The sequence below is a fragment of the Wasmannia auropunctata genome, unplaced genomic scaffold, assembly GCF_000956235.1.
Source record: "Wasmannia auropunctata unplaced genomic scaffold, wasmannia.A_1.0 LD336027.1, whole genome shotgun sequence".
Lineage (NCBI taxonomy): Eukaryota > Metazoa > Arthropoda > Insecta > Hymenoptera > Formicidae > Wasmannia > Wasmannia auropunctata.
The window spans coordinates 738,125-752,946 of record NW_012026863.1 but is presented as its reverse complement, the minus strand read 5'-3'; the positions used below and the strand labels follow the sequence as shown (position 1 = coordinate 752,946).

The window sequence follows — 14,822 nt, the reverse complement described above, 5'->3', positions numbered from 1 at the left end:
CCGCGGCGACACAACTCTTGTGCTTTTTCTTCTTCCCTTCGCATATTTTTCAATTGCGCTCGTTATAAGAGAAGTAGAAAGAGAAATTTTTCAAACAAAATTGAGCATGGCGATATTGCGGTCCGATGGAAATGTCAACGACTCTCTTGCGACCTTTTAACGTATTTCGTTTTTCAACTTGTCTCCTTCATCGCCGTAATTACTACGTTATCTACTTCAGCTTTACACCTGTGTTTTCTCGTTTGCCACACACTTTTTAACATCGAATGTGTATCTGACAGCAACATTTCTCTTTTATTTGTCGCTACAAAGTACTTTAATTTTTTCAACCATATTGCTGATTTGTATGGATCATTTATTATCAAAAAGAAATTAAAACAATTTATAAATTTTATAAATTTGATGCCACATTTAAAATCATTTATCCGAATAATGTATTTGTATATAAAAAATTTGTATATAAGATATGTTGCTATACTATATTTTTTCAAAATTTTTTGCTAATTTGTTTAAATATTTTTTTATTTAAGCGAATAATTTTGCAAATCTAATTATATTTTTAATAAGTAATCTAAAAAACTCATATCTTGTATTAAATTGTTTGTTAGATTTTATTCCTAGATCACCATACAGCGTACCTAATGCGTCTTAGTTAGTTCAGAATATTATATTTCTTTAAACTATTACTTGAATATATTATTACCTATATTATTATTAAAATATTTTAGATTTGATTCTTGTTTATCTACCTTTGTCAGACTCTGAGATATCAATTTCATACGCGTTGAGCTAAAAAAATATGTTTTTAATTCAGAAATAGAGCGCGACAAAGTTACAGGCCTGGTATGACGGGGAAGGTAACCAAAAATAATAATTACCTAGGGTTATTATGTTTATAGCTAATACGAGAGTGAAAATTAAGTGCCCTTAAAATTGCATACGGATTAAAATGGAAAGACATGAATAAAATATTTTTCATAGTTCTACATTTATGCCAAATTTGAAAGAAATCGGAGAGTTATATTTAGGTAGGTTTTATACTTGTAAATAACTTTTATACATATCGGTGCGATTGCGTATATTTATTATGCTGAAAATCTCGTCTCTTAATTTTTACAATTCTTTTTAATCTGTTCGTCTTCATTTACTTTTTTCAAAAATGATTAGTGCAAAAGAAAAATATACCAATGTCTAATTATTCGCAAATAAAATAAGGCAAACATTATTATTGTTTTGTATATCAGTTGCCTCTTCAGTTTTTCCTTTTCTATACGATTCTTGATTGTCGAGGGCTAACCAATACAGTTTTGTATGTGCAGAAATATATACATATTATCCTACGTTCTGACTGCGTTGCCCATGGCGAAGCATACCCTTCCCCCGTACGCTATCTTCTTTCTTTTTTTTCTTCCTCCCCTCACTCGTTTCTGTCCTTCTTTTGGCCGTCTCTCTTGTACATGTTGTTCCTTGACCGACCTCTTGTCAACCGTCTCAGCTCGCCTCCGCTCCGGGCAACTTTTCTTTCCGGATAAAACTTCACGGTATATCCCGCTTGCCTTCTCTCCTTTTCCTTGTTTTCTTGCCCTTTCTCCTTCCTGACTTGTCTTTAAAATTATGATTGTTCGAGGAATATAGGAGGAAAATGGCTGGTCTTTCTACTAATAACACTATCGATGAAAAACGCAATTTGATATGAGATTTGGCAATTCATCGAAAAGTAATTGTATAAAAAGATGACGAAAAATGTAGTTATCATTTGACAAAAAGCTATCTTTCAATATAATCTGTTTTAACTTATAATTTAACATTATTATGTTATTTGATATTAATTGATTTTTCATTCGATAATTTTTATGCTACAGATTTTAATTCTTAATTGGTTGATTATACACAGTGCGACAAATAATTTCCCGGAATAGTGCTATATAAAAATGAAACGAATTGAGTTTTTTTAGTTTTCTCTTTTTTTTTATTTAAAATATTCTCCTCCTGATTCAATACACTTTTTGCAACGATTCAACAATGATTCAAATGACTGCTTCAGTACATTTTGTGGTATTGTCTCCAAAGCACGAAGCCTGTTGAATTGTTTTTACATCTTCAAAATAGCATCCTTTCAACTTTATTTTCATTTTGGGGAATAAAGAAAAGTCACATGGCGCTAAATCAGATGAATACGGTGAATGATTCAACACGTAAACCTGATTTTTTATTTGAAAAAAATTGACTGTGAGCTATTTTGAAGATGTGGAAACAATTCAACAGGCTTCGACGCGTGCTTTGGAGGCAATACCACAAAATGAACTGGAGCAGTCATTTGAATCATTGTTGAATTGTTGCAAAAAGTGTATTGAATCAGGAGGAGAATATTTTGAATGAAGAAAAAGAGAAAACTGAAAAAACTCAATTCGTTTTATTTTTATAGCACCATTTTGGGGAATTATTTGTCGCACTGTGTATGTTGTTGTCGATGGATACATATGGATTGTCGAAAATTGGATTATTGATAATCATGATATTATTAATGAAAAATCAAATTTATATAATCAGATTTAAATAATTACGGCGTTTGTATTTATAAGAGATTTTTATTTAAAAATTGTTTACGCATTTATATTAAGTTACATTTAATTTATCGTAGTGAAATTTATATGTTGGAATACATGAGACATTTATTTTGAAATTGATATAATAGATCGCAGTTTTGTAAAACTTAATAATGTCAATACAAATATATATTTCATTTGTTAATAAATTTCTCAAGTTTCTCAGATTCAATCTCATTATAATTATAATTGAAATAGAATTCTCTCGTATGATACAATGTAATACATGAAGATAGTATGCGCTTTTATTGGAAAGAACAGATTTTTTCCAAGAGAAATTAGAATATGTATTTCGTGTCGCATTAGAAAATTAAAAATGTTGAATGCTAAACTATTTTGACATTTTGTCGTTGTAATTCAATTAGATTAGGAGTTAATAGTTGTAATCATGGTGAGATTATAGATTTGGATAATTACTAATCCTTCAGTTGGTTTGTTTTATCTAAACCAGAACGCAACAGACTTGGTTGCCTGTGCAGTCCTGCGTTTCGCGTTTCAGCAACGGGGAACATGTGTCCGTGCAGACTCCACCATGGTGACGGCAATGAGTTCTGAATTCTGATTTAACTGTAATGATAAAAAAATTATTAATTGAAAAACTTTATTTAATGACAAAAAAACGCTTTTTATATCGCACAGATCAAAAGAGAATATTTTTCGCAGGCTTATTTGCTATAAACAAAAAGAAATTTAATATTCTTACGATAATTTAGTTATTTTTTGTTCTAAAAATTATAATAATATTTGCTAAAAATTAACAAATATGAAAATTCTTAGAAAATCAATTTTCGAGATATAAATTTATATTCAGATAATAGCATAGAAGATGTCATTAGACAAAAATGCGATAAAAATAGAAAATTGCATTCAACTCGACATTTTTATGTCATGAAAATGCTACATAAATTAATTTATTAAACATTTTTGAAATTCATAATATGACAAAGCGAATTTCATGAGAGTGTATATGTGATCTGATGCTAATCTGTGTAATTGCGAAAATAATTATTACTTAACTATACACATATTTATTATGTATTTATTACAAAAAATAGGTAATAATGGCGCATTGAAGATTAATATAAAATAAATATATAAAAATTATTATATTCTTAAATATCATAAAAATATATGGTTCTATGATTCATTAATCTATAATCAATGTGCAAAAGTTTCTGTACGATATAGCGTCTATTTTTCATTGTAATAATAATTATGTGTAGCAATGTGATAATGTTTTATAAAGTGCGAACTCACCTACGCTACAGCATGATGTCCCCTGTTCGTGGCATAAACTTTCACCTTTTATTAATTGATCGCACTTGTCATGCACAACGCAATTCTCTTGAGGACATATTTCATTCGTATTGGCATATTCTACAAATAAATTTTGTGATTTTGTTGAAATTGCACTTTAATATAATAATATTTAAGAATTTTCTTTGTTGCATTGTCAAAAATTAATATCAGATACAAAAAATTATCAGGTATTATATACATACTTAATATACTTTACGCGTTGCATAAAGTGCAATAAAATATTATTTCAGTTGCACAAGGTTAACCACTAACAATAAGATAAGATAATTTTTTAGTAGAACTATACGTGTAGAAACATAAATAAGAATTCTAGCTAAAGAAAAATAAAGTTATGCAAATTTTAAATTATAATTTATCTCCATATGAAAGCTCCATATTAATTTACGAAAAATTACTGCTTTGTAATGAATTTATAAAAAAAAGTTAACTCTCTCTTTTAAAGCAACAAAAAAAGAACGTAATATACTAAGAGTAAAAAAAGTAATGGCAAAAAATAAAGAATAATTGCGAAAAATTTGGTTAATTTATATACATATGATATAATAAAGTAAAGTAAAATTAACTTTACAATATTTTAATTTTGATATTAAGTAAAATAAAGATTTTAAATTAATAATTAATAATTATTAATAAATTAATAATAAAAATTTTGTTAGTATTACATTTAAATAATAGTTTTGAAATTAGATAATAATTTATGTGTGAAATCAATCTCTCTTTCTTAATATATGTGTATAAAGATCTATGATATGTTTATATTATAATGTTTCGAATATATATTAGCGTGTTAATTTTTCATTTTACATAAAAGATGCTCACTTACCAGTGTAGAGGAGGATAGTCGCGAGAACGACGAATACAAGCGTGTAGGATTTCATTCTTTCGGCGAGTAGAGGTGTCGGAATAGTGGGTATGAGTCTGACAGCCGACGATTCAGTGGTCTCACATTCCCAGGACGCTCCATTATATAAACGAAAGCGGTAGGTGGTACACGAACACACACACGTCTGAGTAAACACTTACACACGATCGAGAGATCTGTTGTGACCGAGGTTGTGACGCATGTTTAATTTGTTATCTATTTTTATCGTTTTCAGATAAGGCTTCATCACACCTCTATGATTCATTATTCAATCGATATTATGCTCCTAGAATAGGAAGGAGCTGTAGTGAAGAGAGATTTAAATTCATTGCTCGTGCGCTTGCATTTACTCTATTCGAAATAAGTGGTACCAGCATCGCAATTCTTTTCCACGTTTTTGTAACGTATTGATAACTCGACTGGAGATAACAGACGAATGTTAATTGTGTCATAGGGGAAAGAGTTCATTGTAATGCATACAATGGTGTTTTTAGTGAAATTATGCAATTGAGCTTTAAAACTAAAGTGTACACTTTCCCTTTCTTTAATCTTATTGCCAAATCTTTAGTTTAGTGGTGCAGTTATGAAGTTGTAAACTCATTTTCGAACAAAAGTTATTTGCTTGACATATCAAGATTAAAATCACAATGGTTGATCGTATCTTCAAAGTAGACAAATATTGTTTTGTAATATTAATCCGATTTGTGGAACATTGTATAACAAATTTATCAATCTTATTTATCAATCTTCTACGGAGCTCATTATCTGGTGTCGTTCAATGACACTAAAGATTATATCGGCATTTTACTCATGGAATTTTTTTCGCGTATTACGTGTAAAAATATTAAATTTAATTTGTAGTAAGTAGTAGCATAATAAAGCGTATATGTACGTGTCCTGTGCTGTTGTGCCTGAAATAATGATTAATTACATCGGGAGATGTCGTATCTCCATTTGTATTGCAAGTAAAAATGGATTAATGATTTAACAAACAGGTAGAGAGAAACATCTGTAAAAAAGCAAAGAAAAAGTTGACAGTATGCGAAATAGAAATATGTCATATGTACATTATATGTTACTGATTAGAGAAATCAGGAGACTTTTTAATATCATGGGCAGTGCACTTTTAATATACAAAATCAATAAAAAAATATTTTTATAAATGTGTCTCATCTATTCACAGTTCTATTTCACAGTTTAGTAGTATGTGTCACACTTGTTTTACAAAAAGTACTTAAAATGATCATCTTGAGATTAAATATAATCTCTAAATGAGGCTATTGACTTGTTGGAAAATTTTTATCGTTAGATATTCAAATTTTGTTTCAAAATAATAATAGACGTATGTCAATATTAACTATTAATAAGTTAGATTTAGATATTCTTATAAGGTAGATAAGAATCAAAAGATTTAAACTTTAAAATTAGTTGATGACATTAGATGATGAGATAATAGATCTATCATTAAATCTCTCTCTTTCATCAGGTGGATTAATTTATTATTGAAAAGATTAACTTGTTACCAAGCACTCTACAAATAAGCACTCTACAAACAATTTTATCATCCATTGATATCAACCTTGCTCTTTTTTAATAATTTAAATTGATAAACAATTATAACGATAAAAATTATTTGGAAATTTCTTTAGTTCTTTTAACTTTGGAAAGTAAGGGATAGGACGTTTGAACGTTTCTACGTTTGCTAAAATTATTTTCATATTTATAAACTGTATTTCATTATCATTCGACTTATTGGCACATTTTAAAACAGCGATTATGTGAAAATGTAAATTATAAATAAAAAAATATTATAAGAGAAATTACAATGGATTATTACATAATCGTACAGATAAATAAAATTATTTTATAGACAAGTCCATGTATAATGTTCATCATTATTCTTTATCTTTTTATTAATACTTTTATTTTGTATTGCTGCCGTCGATACGCTCAAGCGTCCGTAATTTGAAATTCCAACAAATATATGGCATTGTTTAAATTTTTATTGATTCCTTCCAAAGCACGATTGCTAGATGTTTCCAGCATCCTTTTCTGTTCTCAAATAAAAACGAACGTAGATATGTGTTCACATTACGTCCTTGGGAAGAACATACTTGAAATCTACACCTCTTATCATAGTACAATATAGTACAATTCCAACTTAAACGAACGATGGAATAATAAGTACTTTCTACTGGGCTTCGAATGTACAAGTTGACTAAGCCGAAATTTTTAGGGCGTAGTAAGACGGTAAGCTAAAATTATATCTCACGACTTGATCGACCAAACATCTAACTCTTTTTCAAATATTGCTCGATTCTATTTTTACGAATACTACTTTTTACATTTGAGCTAACTTAATTTTAATTATATTTGCGACTTAAGATGGAAAAGAAAATTATTAGCGCAATTTTCGCGTATCGTCTTGTCAGACTTAAAATGGAAGAGTTAAACGTAACAATTTTTAAAGTGTGGATGAAAGGAAAGGAAAAAAAGAAAGGGAGAGCAGCCGTCGTGACACTTACTGCCGTAAAAATTTCCCATTTACCTAGCATTAAGACCTAAATTTATATGTACAAATGGATAGACTTTATCAGTACTGAGCATAGTAGCGTACATTACATATTATTAATGTTAGAATACTGTACACGATAGCACTTTCGTGAAAATTAAAAGATTTGTATTGACTAGAAAACGAAATCTCATCAAACGTCCAGACAAAAGTGACGCGCGCGACTTATACACTCGAGTTGAAGAAGAGCGAAATTATCGATCTTGATTATCTGAAGAAAACAAACCTAACACTTATACGTCAATTATACATCTGCCTTCGTGCTCGTTTGGCATTTCGCGCTCCGAGACATTATCGCCGAGACATTGCTTTATTTTATCTGGATGACAGATTACGCGCGATAAAAGTCTGCGGGAGATCATTTTCGATCACTGCTGAGCTTTCGTGACTAAACTCGGCACGAGATTTTTTTGTTTGTCGAGTTTTTTTTCTGCGCAAGGAGGGAGACGCACGAGATCTAGCGTCTCCGTATCTAAAACTAACGATTGTACATTTCTGGAGAATCTGACTTCGCGCGAGGCATCATGCCCGGCGAGTACGACGCTCATGTCGACGTTTCGTCTTACACGAAATATTTCCGACGATGTGTCATTCACATTTCTGGAGATTAGCCGTTCAGTTCATTCCGTATCACAGTTAACTAAGATTACTTATGCACCAGGTCGATAGTCCGCTATTATATTCTTCAGGAACGTGTAGATATCCTTGAAGGTTGGTCGCGATGTTTCATCTCTTCTCCAACATGAGCACATCATCCGATAGACCTCCTCCGGACACATTGTTGGTTTCGGTAAAAGTACCTAAAATACCAGTATTCGAAGTCAAACAACAAATAATAAGCAAAAAGTTTCCAATTTTTAAACGCGGCTTTTGCGAAATGTGAAAATTTAATTTAATTTATTAAAAAACTTTAATATAATATTATTTTTAATTATTTTTAATATGTGATTAAAATGTGATATAGATTTGATTTGATCAATTTGTAATGTGTTAAAATTTCATTATCAAACAAGATTTAATGATTAATCGATGGATTTGGGAACAATTAATTGTAAAATCCGTATTCATAGTGGACCACTATGAATCGGCATAATACATCATAATGAATCAGATTCATTGTGATTGGTCCATTATGAGTTGTCAGTTAGACTTAGCAGTCAGGTCAACTTGAAGAATCGATAGTTTGATACAGGCTTTATACTTAATAAATTCACAAATTCATCGATTAATCATTAAATCTTGCTTGATGATGAAACATTTAACATATTACAAATTGAATAAATTTCAAATCTATACGCAATCAAATTTATATCATATTTAGTCATATTTAGTTATTGATAGTTGGATCAGCTTGCAGAATTGGTCTGATACGAGCTTAAAGCTTGATTGCTGCCGATCCAATAAGATGCTTACTTGTAGCTCCGCTCCGTAATACATGTGCTCGGCGTTCTGAATAACTTGATCATTTGACAGATGTTGAAAAGGTTTTTCCCTAGCCAGACTCATTACCTCCCAGAGTGTCACGGCAAACGACCATATGCTACTCGAACATGTATACCTATCCTGAAATTTAAATATATAAATATTACTGCAGCCCTTGATATGCCCTTAAGATCGATCACATATATTTGTCTCATAAATTGCGACTTTAATTTTAACAGATTCTTTGAATAAATCTGAAATAAACTTTCTGTAAAAAAATGTAGAGGCTTGAATAGTGTCTGAACTGTAAATAATTGAAGAAAAACACTTCGCGAACTTAAATTTTATATGAAGAATTTGCTTCAATCGATTTTTCGTTTAAGCTTTATGTGTACGTTACGAAAAGTTATAAATTGGAAACTTAAATTAAATGGCAATCTCTTTCGACGTTTTTGCATTCAATTGCAAATTAATTAGAGAATCTATAATTAAAATAAAACGCTAAATTGTAGAATATTGTAGCACACTTTTGATAAGGAAAACTGTAGAGCACTTGAAAAAGAAAAAGTTAATTACCAATAGAATGCTTTCCCACGGTAACCATCTGATCGGTGCGGGTGGTCTACCTCCTATATCGCTGTAATCCTTCTTGTAAAGATCGCTGCACATGGCTATATCGGTCACTTTCACGGTGTAGGAACGGCCCACCAGACAATTTCTGGCCGCCAAGTCCTTGTGCACCAGATTCTTCGATTCGAGGAATCTCATTCCTGACGCTATCTGCGTTCCCATATATAGCAGACAACTTTGACTAAAAACAATCAAATAAATTTTTTATTTACGAAAAATTTGTAAAGCAAACGTTGCGGAGAATATTTAAGCTTTGATACATAGTTAATTGCCAGATAAGGATTATTCCAAAGATTTTTTACCTAAGAGCTTTTAGATTGCAATTTGGCCTGAGCGTTCCCGTGAGCGGTACACTGTATTGAAGATAGTGAGCGAGATCACCGAGCTCCGTGTACTCGATGATCGTCCACGGCGCTGGTTCGACAGTGCAGACCCCTAAGATACGTGCCACATTCGGATCGGATAAACACGATAGAAATTGCACTTCCCTCATCTGGTCTACTGCGTTGTTAATTCGAATGTCGCTGGTACACAGGGGCACGCGAGCGACGACTAATCTGGGTGCGCCAGATACGATCTCGTCTAGACCAACAGCTTCGCAAATTATAGCCTGCAAATCGTACAAACAATACTTTCTTTAGCGTATGTCTAACATGTGTAAAGTATCGAAAATGCACCGTGATTTTTTTTCCATTGGAACAATTCTTTATCTTCAGTTGATTAACTAATTCGCGATAATTTGTCGAATTTAAAGTTTAACGATAGGCGATATAGTAAACAAATGTCTTTATCAGTCCAACGTTCAGTCCAAGAGTTGATCATGTTATTGATGATGACGTTGATTATGTTATTTGCGCATATTCGAGAAATTGCGTAATACTGCCAGAAAGAAAAGCAAATACATATCGGGATTGCAGAATGCGTACACGTTATTTACAATTAGATAAATATGTAAATTACATGTCGCCACCGCCCGCAACTGTCATTAAGCGCAAAGCGGGGCCAGAAACGCGTATAAGCTGCGGGTATATTTGTACGTGTCGTATCATAAGTACGTGATTAATTAACAATAAGATTATACTTTCCTATTTTTTTCATTAACATTTAAATATTTTTATTATGATATGACACGTATTGGAAGAAGATACACATTTTAGCATGTACAATAAAGATAAAGAAGTAAGAACGTGATGTTTTTTTTTAAATAACTTGTACTGAATTATTTTTTAAAATAATTTTCATTGAATTTGCACATTGTTTATATACGTTTTTGTAAGGGATGTCGTACCTCTCCTATGGTTCTCGAGCCAAGTTTCTCTGTCGTTCTTAGGCACTGACGTGGTATATTGGTTGGCTCTACCTCCTTGCACTTGTACGGCTTGTTCATGCTGGGTGCGATGTTCCAACTGACGACAGGTGCTGGTATCTGTAATTGAGTGATATTTTTTTCACGTGCTCGTGACTGTCATACCTTTCTCTACCTTCTTCTCGTTCTGAGAACAGGTTCTCGGCAACGAGATAGGCGGAATCGACGTAAATTGTGCTTTGATGTCGAAAAACTAAGAAGGTTTGAAGTAGCGGCAAGTTTGATTTCTGAGCTACGTGTAGTAACGTACTTTTCCTTTGCTCTCGCGCGCGGCGCAATCAGTCAAATGCACCGTCAAATTGTACGATATACAACTAATGTGTACCTTGTGCTTCTCCTTTGGCGCTGTATGCCAGCGTTTCGAGTGAACCTGATCGACGTCCCTTTGGTGATTGGGCGTAACCGCGATATTGAGTTTCCTAGTTGGACTGCTATAACTTTGAAGGGTTCTGTAATGTTGAGAGTGACGAGCCGGCGAGTTGGTTGGTGACGAGGAACAGCTGGATGGACCGACCGCGGATTCCGGTCTCGCGTCCAGCCGTACATTCTCTTCCGAAATTTCTATATTCTTGAAATCCTTCGGGGATTCTGAAAAACATCATTGTTTTATCATTCTCTGCTTTTTCGCGATAGCAACGGCCGTTTTTAGCACGGCAGCTACTCTCAGGCGCGATTAGTACAATAATGCTAATGCTTACTCACCGGAATTGGCTACGATCGCGTATGTGGATTTGTATTGGGGACTAACGAGCGGCGAGTTAAATTGCTCCATCGTGAGTGATTCGTGCATGCTAACATCCTCCGGTATATCAGGTGAAACATGATTGGCAGTTTCCGCTGCCAGCATCCCACCGGGTGTTAAGTTCAAGAGAAGACCCTATAAAAATCGTAAAATTCAGTTTATTTCAGTACATTTCTTAGTTTTTTATTTTATTTCCGAGGATTTTAAACAAAATATATAATAAAATAATAGGGTAAATTTATAAGTAAATGTAAAATTTACCTTACCTTCATATTTATGGCGAAACCAAATGGATTTTTTAACACCGTCGGGGAACTCTGCAGTTTTTGCCGCCGATTTAAAAAAAGGATAATGAAGAAGACCAGCAGGAGTAGCAATATAATGGCAGTGAGGACACCTATCAGTACCTCCAGATATTCTTGGCCGTCTCCTGGCGCTGTAACTAAACAAATTTATGGGAATACGTGACATCATTGCTACGTCGAACAACATAGCAAGATATATTTTTGTTCACACACACACACACACACACGCGCGCGCGCACACATTTTATATCTATTTTTAAATTCAGATTATATTTTTCTTCAAGCTAATAACTAAAGTTCAAAAACTCTTCCCGTTGGAAGACCATTTTATCGTTCATGAATGAAGTTAGATTCTCTTTCTCCAACCATTATTAATTTACATTGCAAAAACTATGATTATCCTTTGTCGTATACTGTCTGTGCCAAGTGCTCTGAAGCTGCGGCAGGACGACTGCAATTTTTTTGCGATGGAAGTAAATAAGTTCGTCGAAAGTGTTTGCGTGATGAGCAAGATCTTCTGATGATTTTTCTTCGATCAAGTGCAAAATGGGCCGATGAGCGAGTAACTGTTGAAAAACCGCAGCGAATAACTATTAAAACACCAATTTAATTCAAGAAAGATTCGCCGTACGAGTTCCAATGCCGGACGAGAAAATCTGGATTTCAAATGACGCTTCCTCTCGGTCGTGCCACGTTTAGAAAAAGAAAATTGCCCCAAGAGAAGCGCAGAAATGCTTTTAATTCCCACTTTTATGCTCACGCGTCCTTCTTCGCTCGTGCTCCCGTTTTCCTCATTTCTTGCTCCTTTCGCGGTTTTATCCTTTGTTTTTCAAGGAACAAACGGATACCTAACGGTATTAAGAGATGAAACTTTGTGCCGCGAATCCGGCATTATGCACATGTATCGCGTTTGAATCTGCCATTATCGACCCATCTATTTTTTTTTTACGATTTTTGAGGTTCTGAGTTTTCAACGTGACAACATCGTTTGCCTATACGTCTACGGCTCATTATACTTTTATAATCGAGGCAGACAGCTTATTGTTGCTTACCACTGTTTTATTTGCAGCCGCGCATTGAAACGTATTTAGCGGATTTCATATCGCCCGTATTGGATGATATAGGATTTTAGAACGTTATTTTGGCGCGATGCTTTTGCATTCTCCAATCGATTATTTTTGTTCTGCTCTCATATCTTTTTATTTATTTTGCTTAATCTCACATTCTTTCATTTATTTTATTCAACTCATTTATATGGAGATAGACATGTTGCATACATTTTTAAAAGACATACCTTTAGCAATTATTTTTTTAAGAATCTCAGTCTGTCACTATAATATAAAGCGAAAGATAAAACATCTGCTTTTTTAATGTTTTTTTTTTAGAAAAATTTTCGAAATAGTATACTTTAAGTTATTTTTTATCTTATGAACAAAATACTAGTTTGATATTTGTTTTAAATATAAATGTATACTTATATACTGTTAATATTTGCAAGATATAAACGATGACGAATGATGTTTTAAGTGCGATAACAAATAAGAGAGTTTCTTAATTTTTTAAATAATCAATTTTGCAATAATGCGTATCTATTTCTTCAAAATGAATAATTACTTTTATCTTTCGTTTCTTTATTTTAAGCTGACTAGAGAAAATATCTGTACCTAATCAGAGAAAGAAAGAGAGAGAGAGAAAGGGCAGGAGAGTATGAAGAATAAAGTTCGGCATTTGTGCAATTTATCAGAGATATGTAATTATGGAATTGACTCTCTGTTCGGGTTTCTCTCTCTTGCTTGCCTCCTTCGTTCTTTTATGATTCTAATCCTGCCTCTTTTCCGCTCTGTCGAATCAGACGTTGGCTAATTCGCATAATCGATCGCGCGAAATATCGGCGCTTGAATGAATTATGAAAAGTGATGTGCTTTCTTTAGTTTTTTCCCCGCGCTCGTGAACTATATGTAAAAAATTGCGTGCAAGAACTATATTAAGTACGGCACCACCAGCGGCCGCGTCCTTTTGAATTCAGACCACCGTAAAGCGGACGCTCGGTTTACATGTTGTTTTTAGTTACTCTGTTTTTTACCCTTTGTTTCCTTTCCCTCGCGTCGCGTCGCGCCGTCCTTTTTAGCGCGCGTGCTGCATCTGCGCGGTCGGGCGATTTCGCGGCTGCTTTATTTGAGGACCCATTCGCATTTCCTTTATTTATAATGGAGAACCAGGAAAGTGCTCAGTCTATTTTTTTCGATGGGGTGGAGGGATAGGATTCGTGGGTGGCGGGGTATATAGCAGATAGAGCAGCGTAATTATGCCGCAGTCGAGTATTCTTCCCAACATCCTCCCGCGTCCTCATTTATCTGCTGCACTTCCTGTTATCTGCATCTTCCTCACCCCCGTCTCCGTGTTATAAGTTTTTCCCATTTTTTATTCTCATTTCTCGTCCTCCTTTCGTAATGTAATTTATCCCTCCGTATTCATGCACGCTTCTCTATCTATTCGGGCGACAAATTAATGTTGTATTTATTTCCTCCTTCTAACGGTCGACATGCATACCGTGCGCTTTTATCATACGTTTTGGGACATATCGCCTGGAGACCTAATGTAATTGTTTGTTGTTGATATCAGAAAATTGTGGCTCAAATTAAAACTATGCGTATATAGGTATATAGAAATGTTCCATTAAAAATACCTCAAGTTATCAGAATTTGCTGTGCCTATACATAATATTCTTGATTCTCCTTACTTCCGTTTATCCTTCTTTGCGCCGCGGCTTTTAATTTTTCATGTGAATAAGCAATTTCTTTGATTATACTTAATGATTCAAACGGAAAAATGCATATCTTTAATGTGTTTTGCGGCCTGGAAAATGGAGCGTAGGATTTGTTGTTGGCACAAACTATGAGATATACGCAATTATGCCAGAGTCGAGACCTTACTTTTCTTTTCCTGTTTTCTTTTCTTCTTTCCTCAAATGCGCTACCTCTTAACCCGACTAATTGT

At 33.3% G+C, this 14,822-nt stretch overlaps 2 protein-coding genes across 2 annotated transcripts in view; both read right to left on the bottom strand.

The window, feature by feature from the left end:
• Positions 1 to 2,568: 2,568 nt before the first annotated feature.
• On the bottom strand, positions 2,569 to 4,905 carry LOC105452621. Its single transcript, XM_011693895.1, is given in 4 exon segments — positions 2,569 to 3,173; positions 3,864 to 3,983; positions 4,750 to 4,834; positions 4,837 to 4,905. Coding segments are annotated over 4 exon segments (384 nt in total). The 5' UTR covers positions 4,891 to 4,905; the 3' UTR covers positions 2,569 to 3,048.
• A 1,591-nt stretch (positions 4,906 to 6,496) lies between these two features.
• LOC105452620 (discoidin domain-containing receptor 2-like) overlaps positions 6,497 to 14,822 on the bottom strand; it is a 78,535-nt gene continuing 70,209 nt past the window's right edge. Inside the window, exons 10-17 of the mRNA XM_011693894.1 lie at positions 11,787 to 11,962; positions 11,481 to 11,655; positions 11,104 to 11,366; positions 10,701 to 10,838; positions 9,715 to 10,022; positions 9,359 to 9,593; positions 8,774 to 8,923; positions 6,497 to 8,160 (exon numbers count right to left, since the gene is read on the bottom strand). Coding sequence (XP_011692196.1) covers positions 8,011 to 8,160; positions 8,774 to 8,923; positions 9,359 to 9,593; positions 9,715 to 10,022; positions 10,701 to 10,838; positions 11,104 to 11,366; positions 11,481 to 11,655; positions 11,787 to 11,962 — 1,595 coding nt within the window. The 3' untranslated portion in view covers positions 6,497 to 8,010. The remainder of the gene's footprint in view (positions 8,161 to 8,773; positions 8,924 to 9,358; positions 9,594 to 9,714; positions 10,023 to 10,700; positions 10,839 to 11,103; positions 11,367 to 11,480; positions 11,656 to 11,786; positions 11,963 to 14,822) is intronic.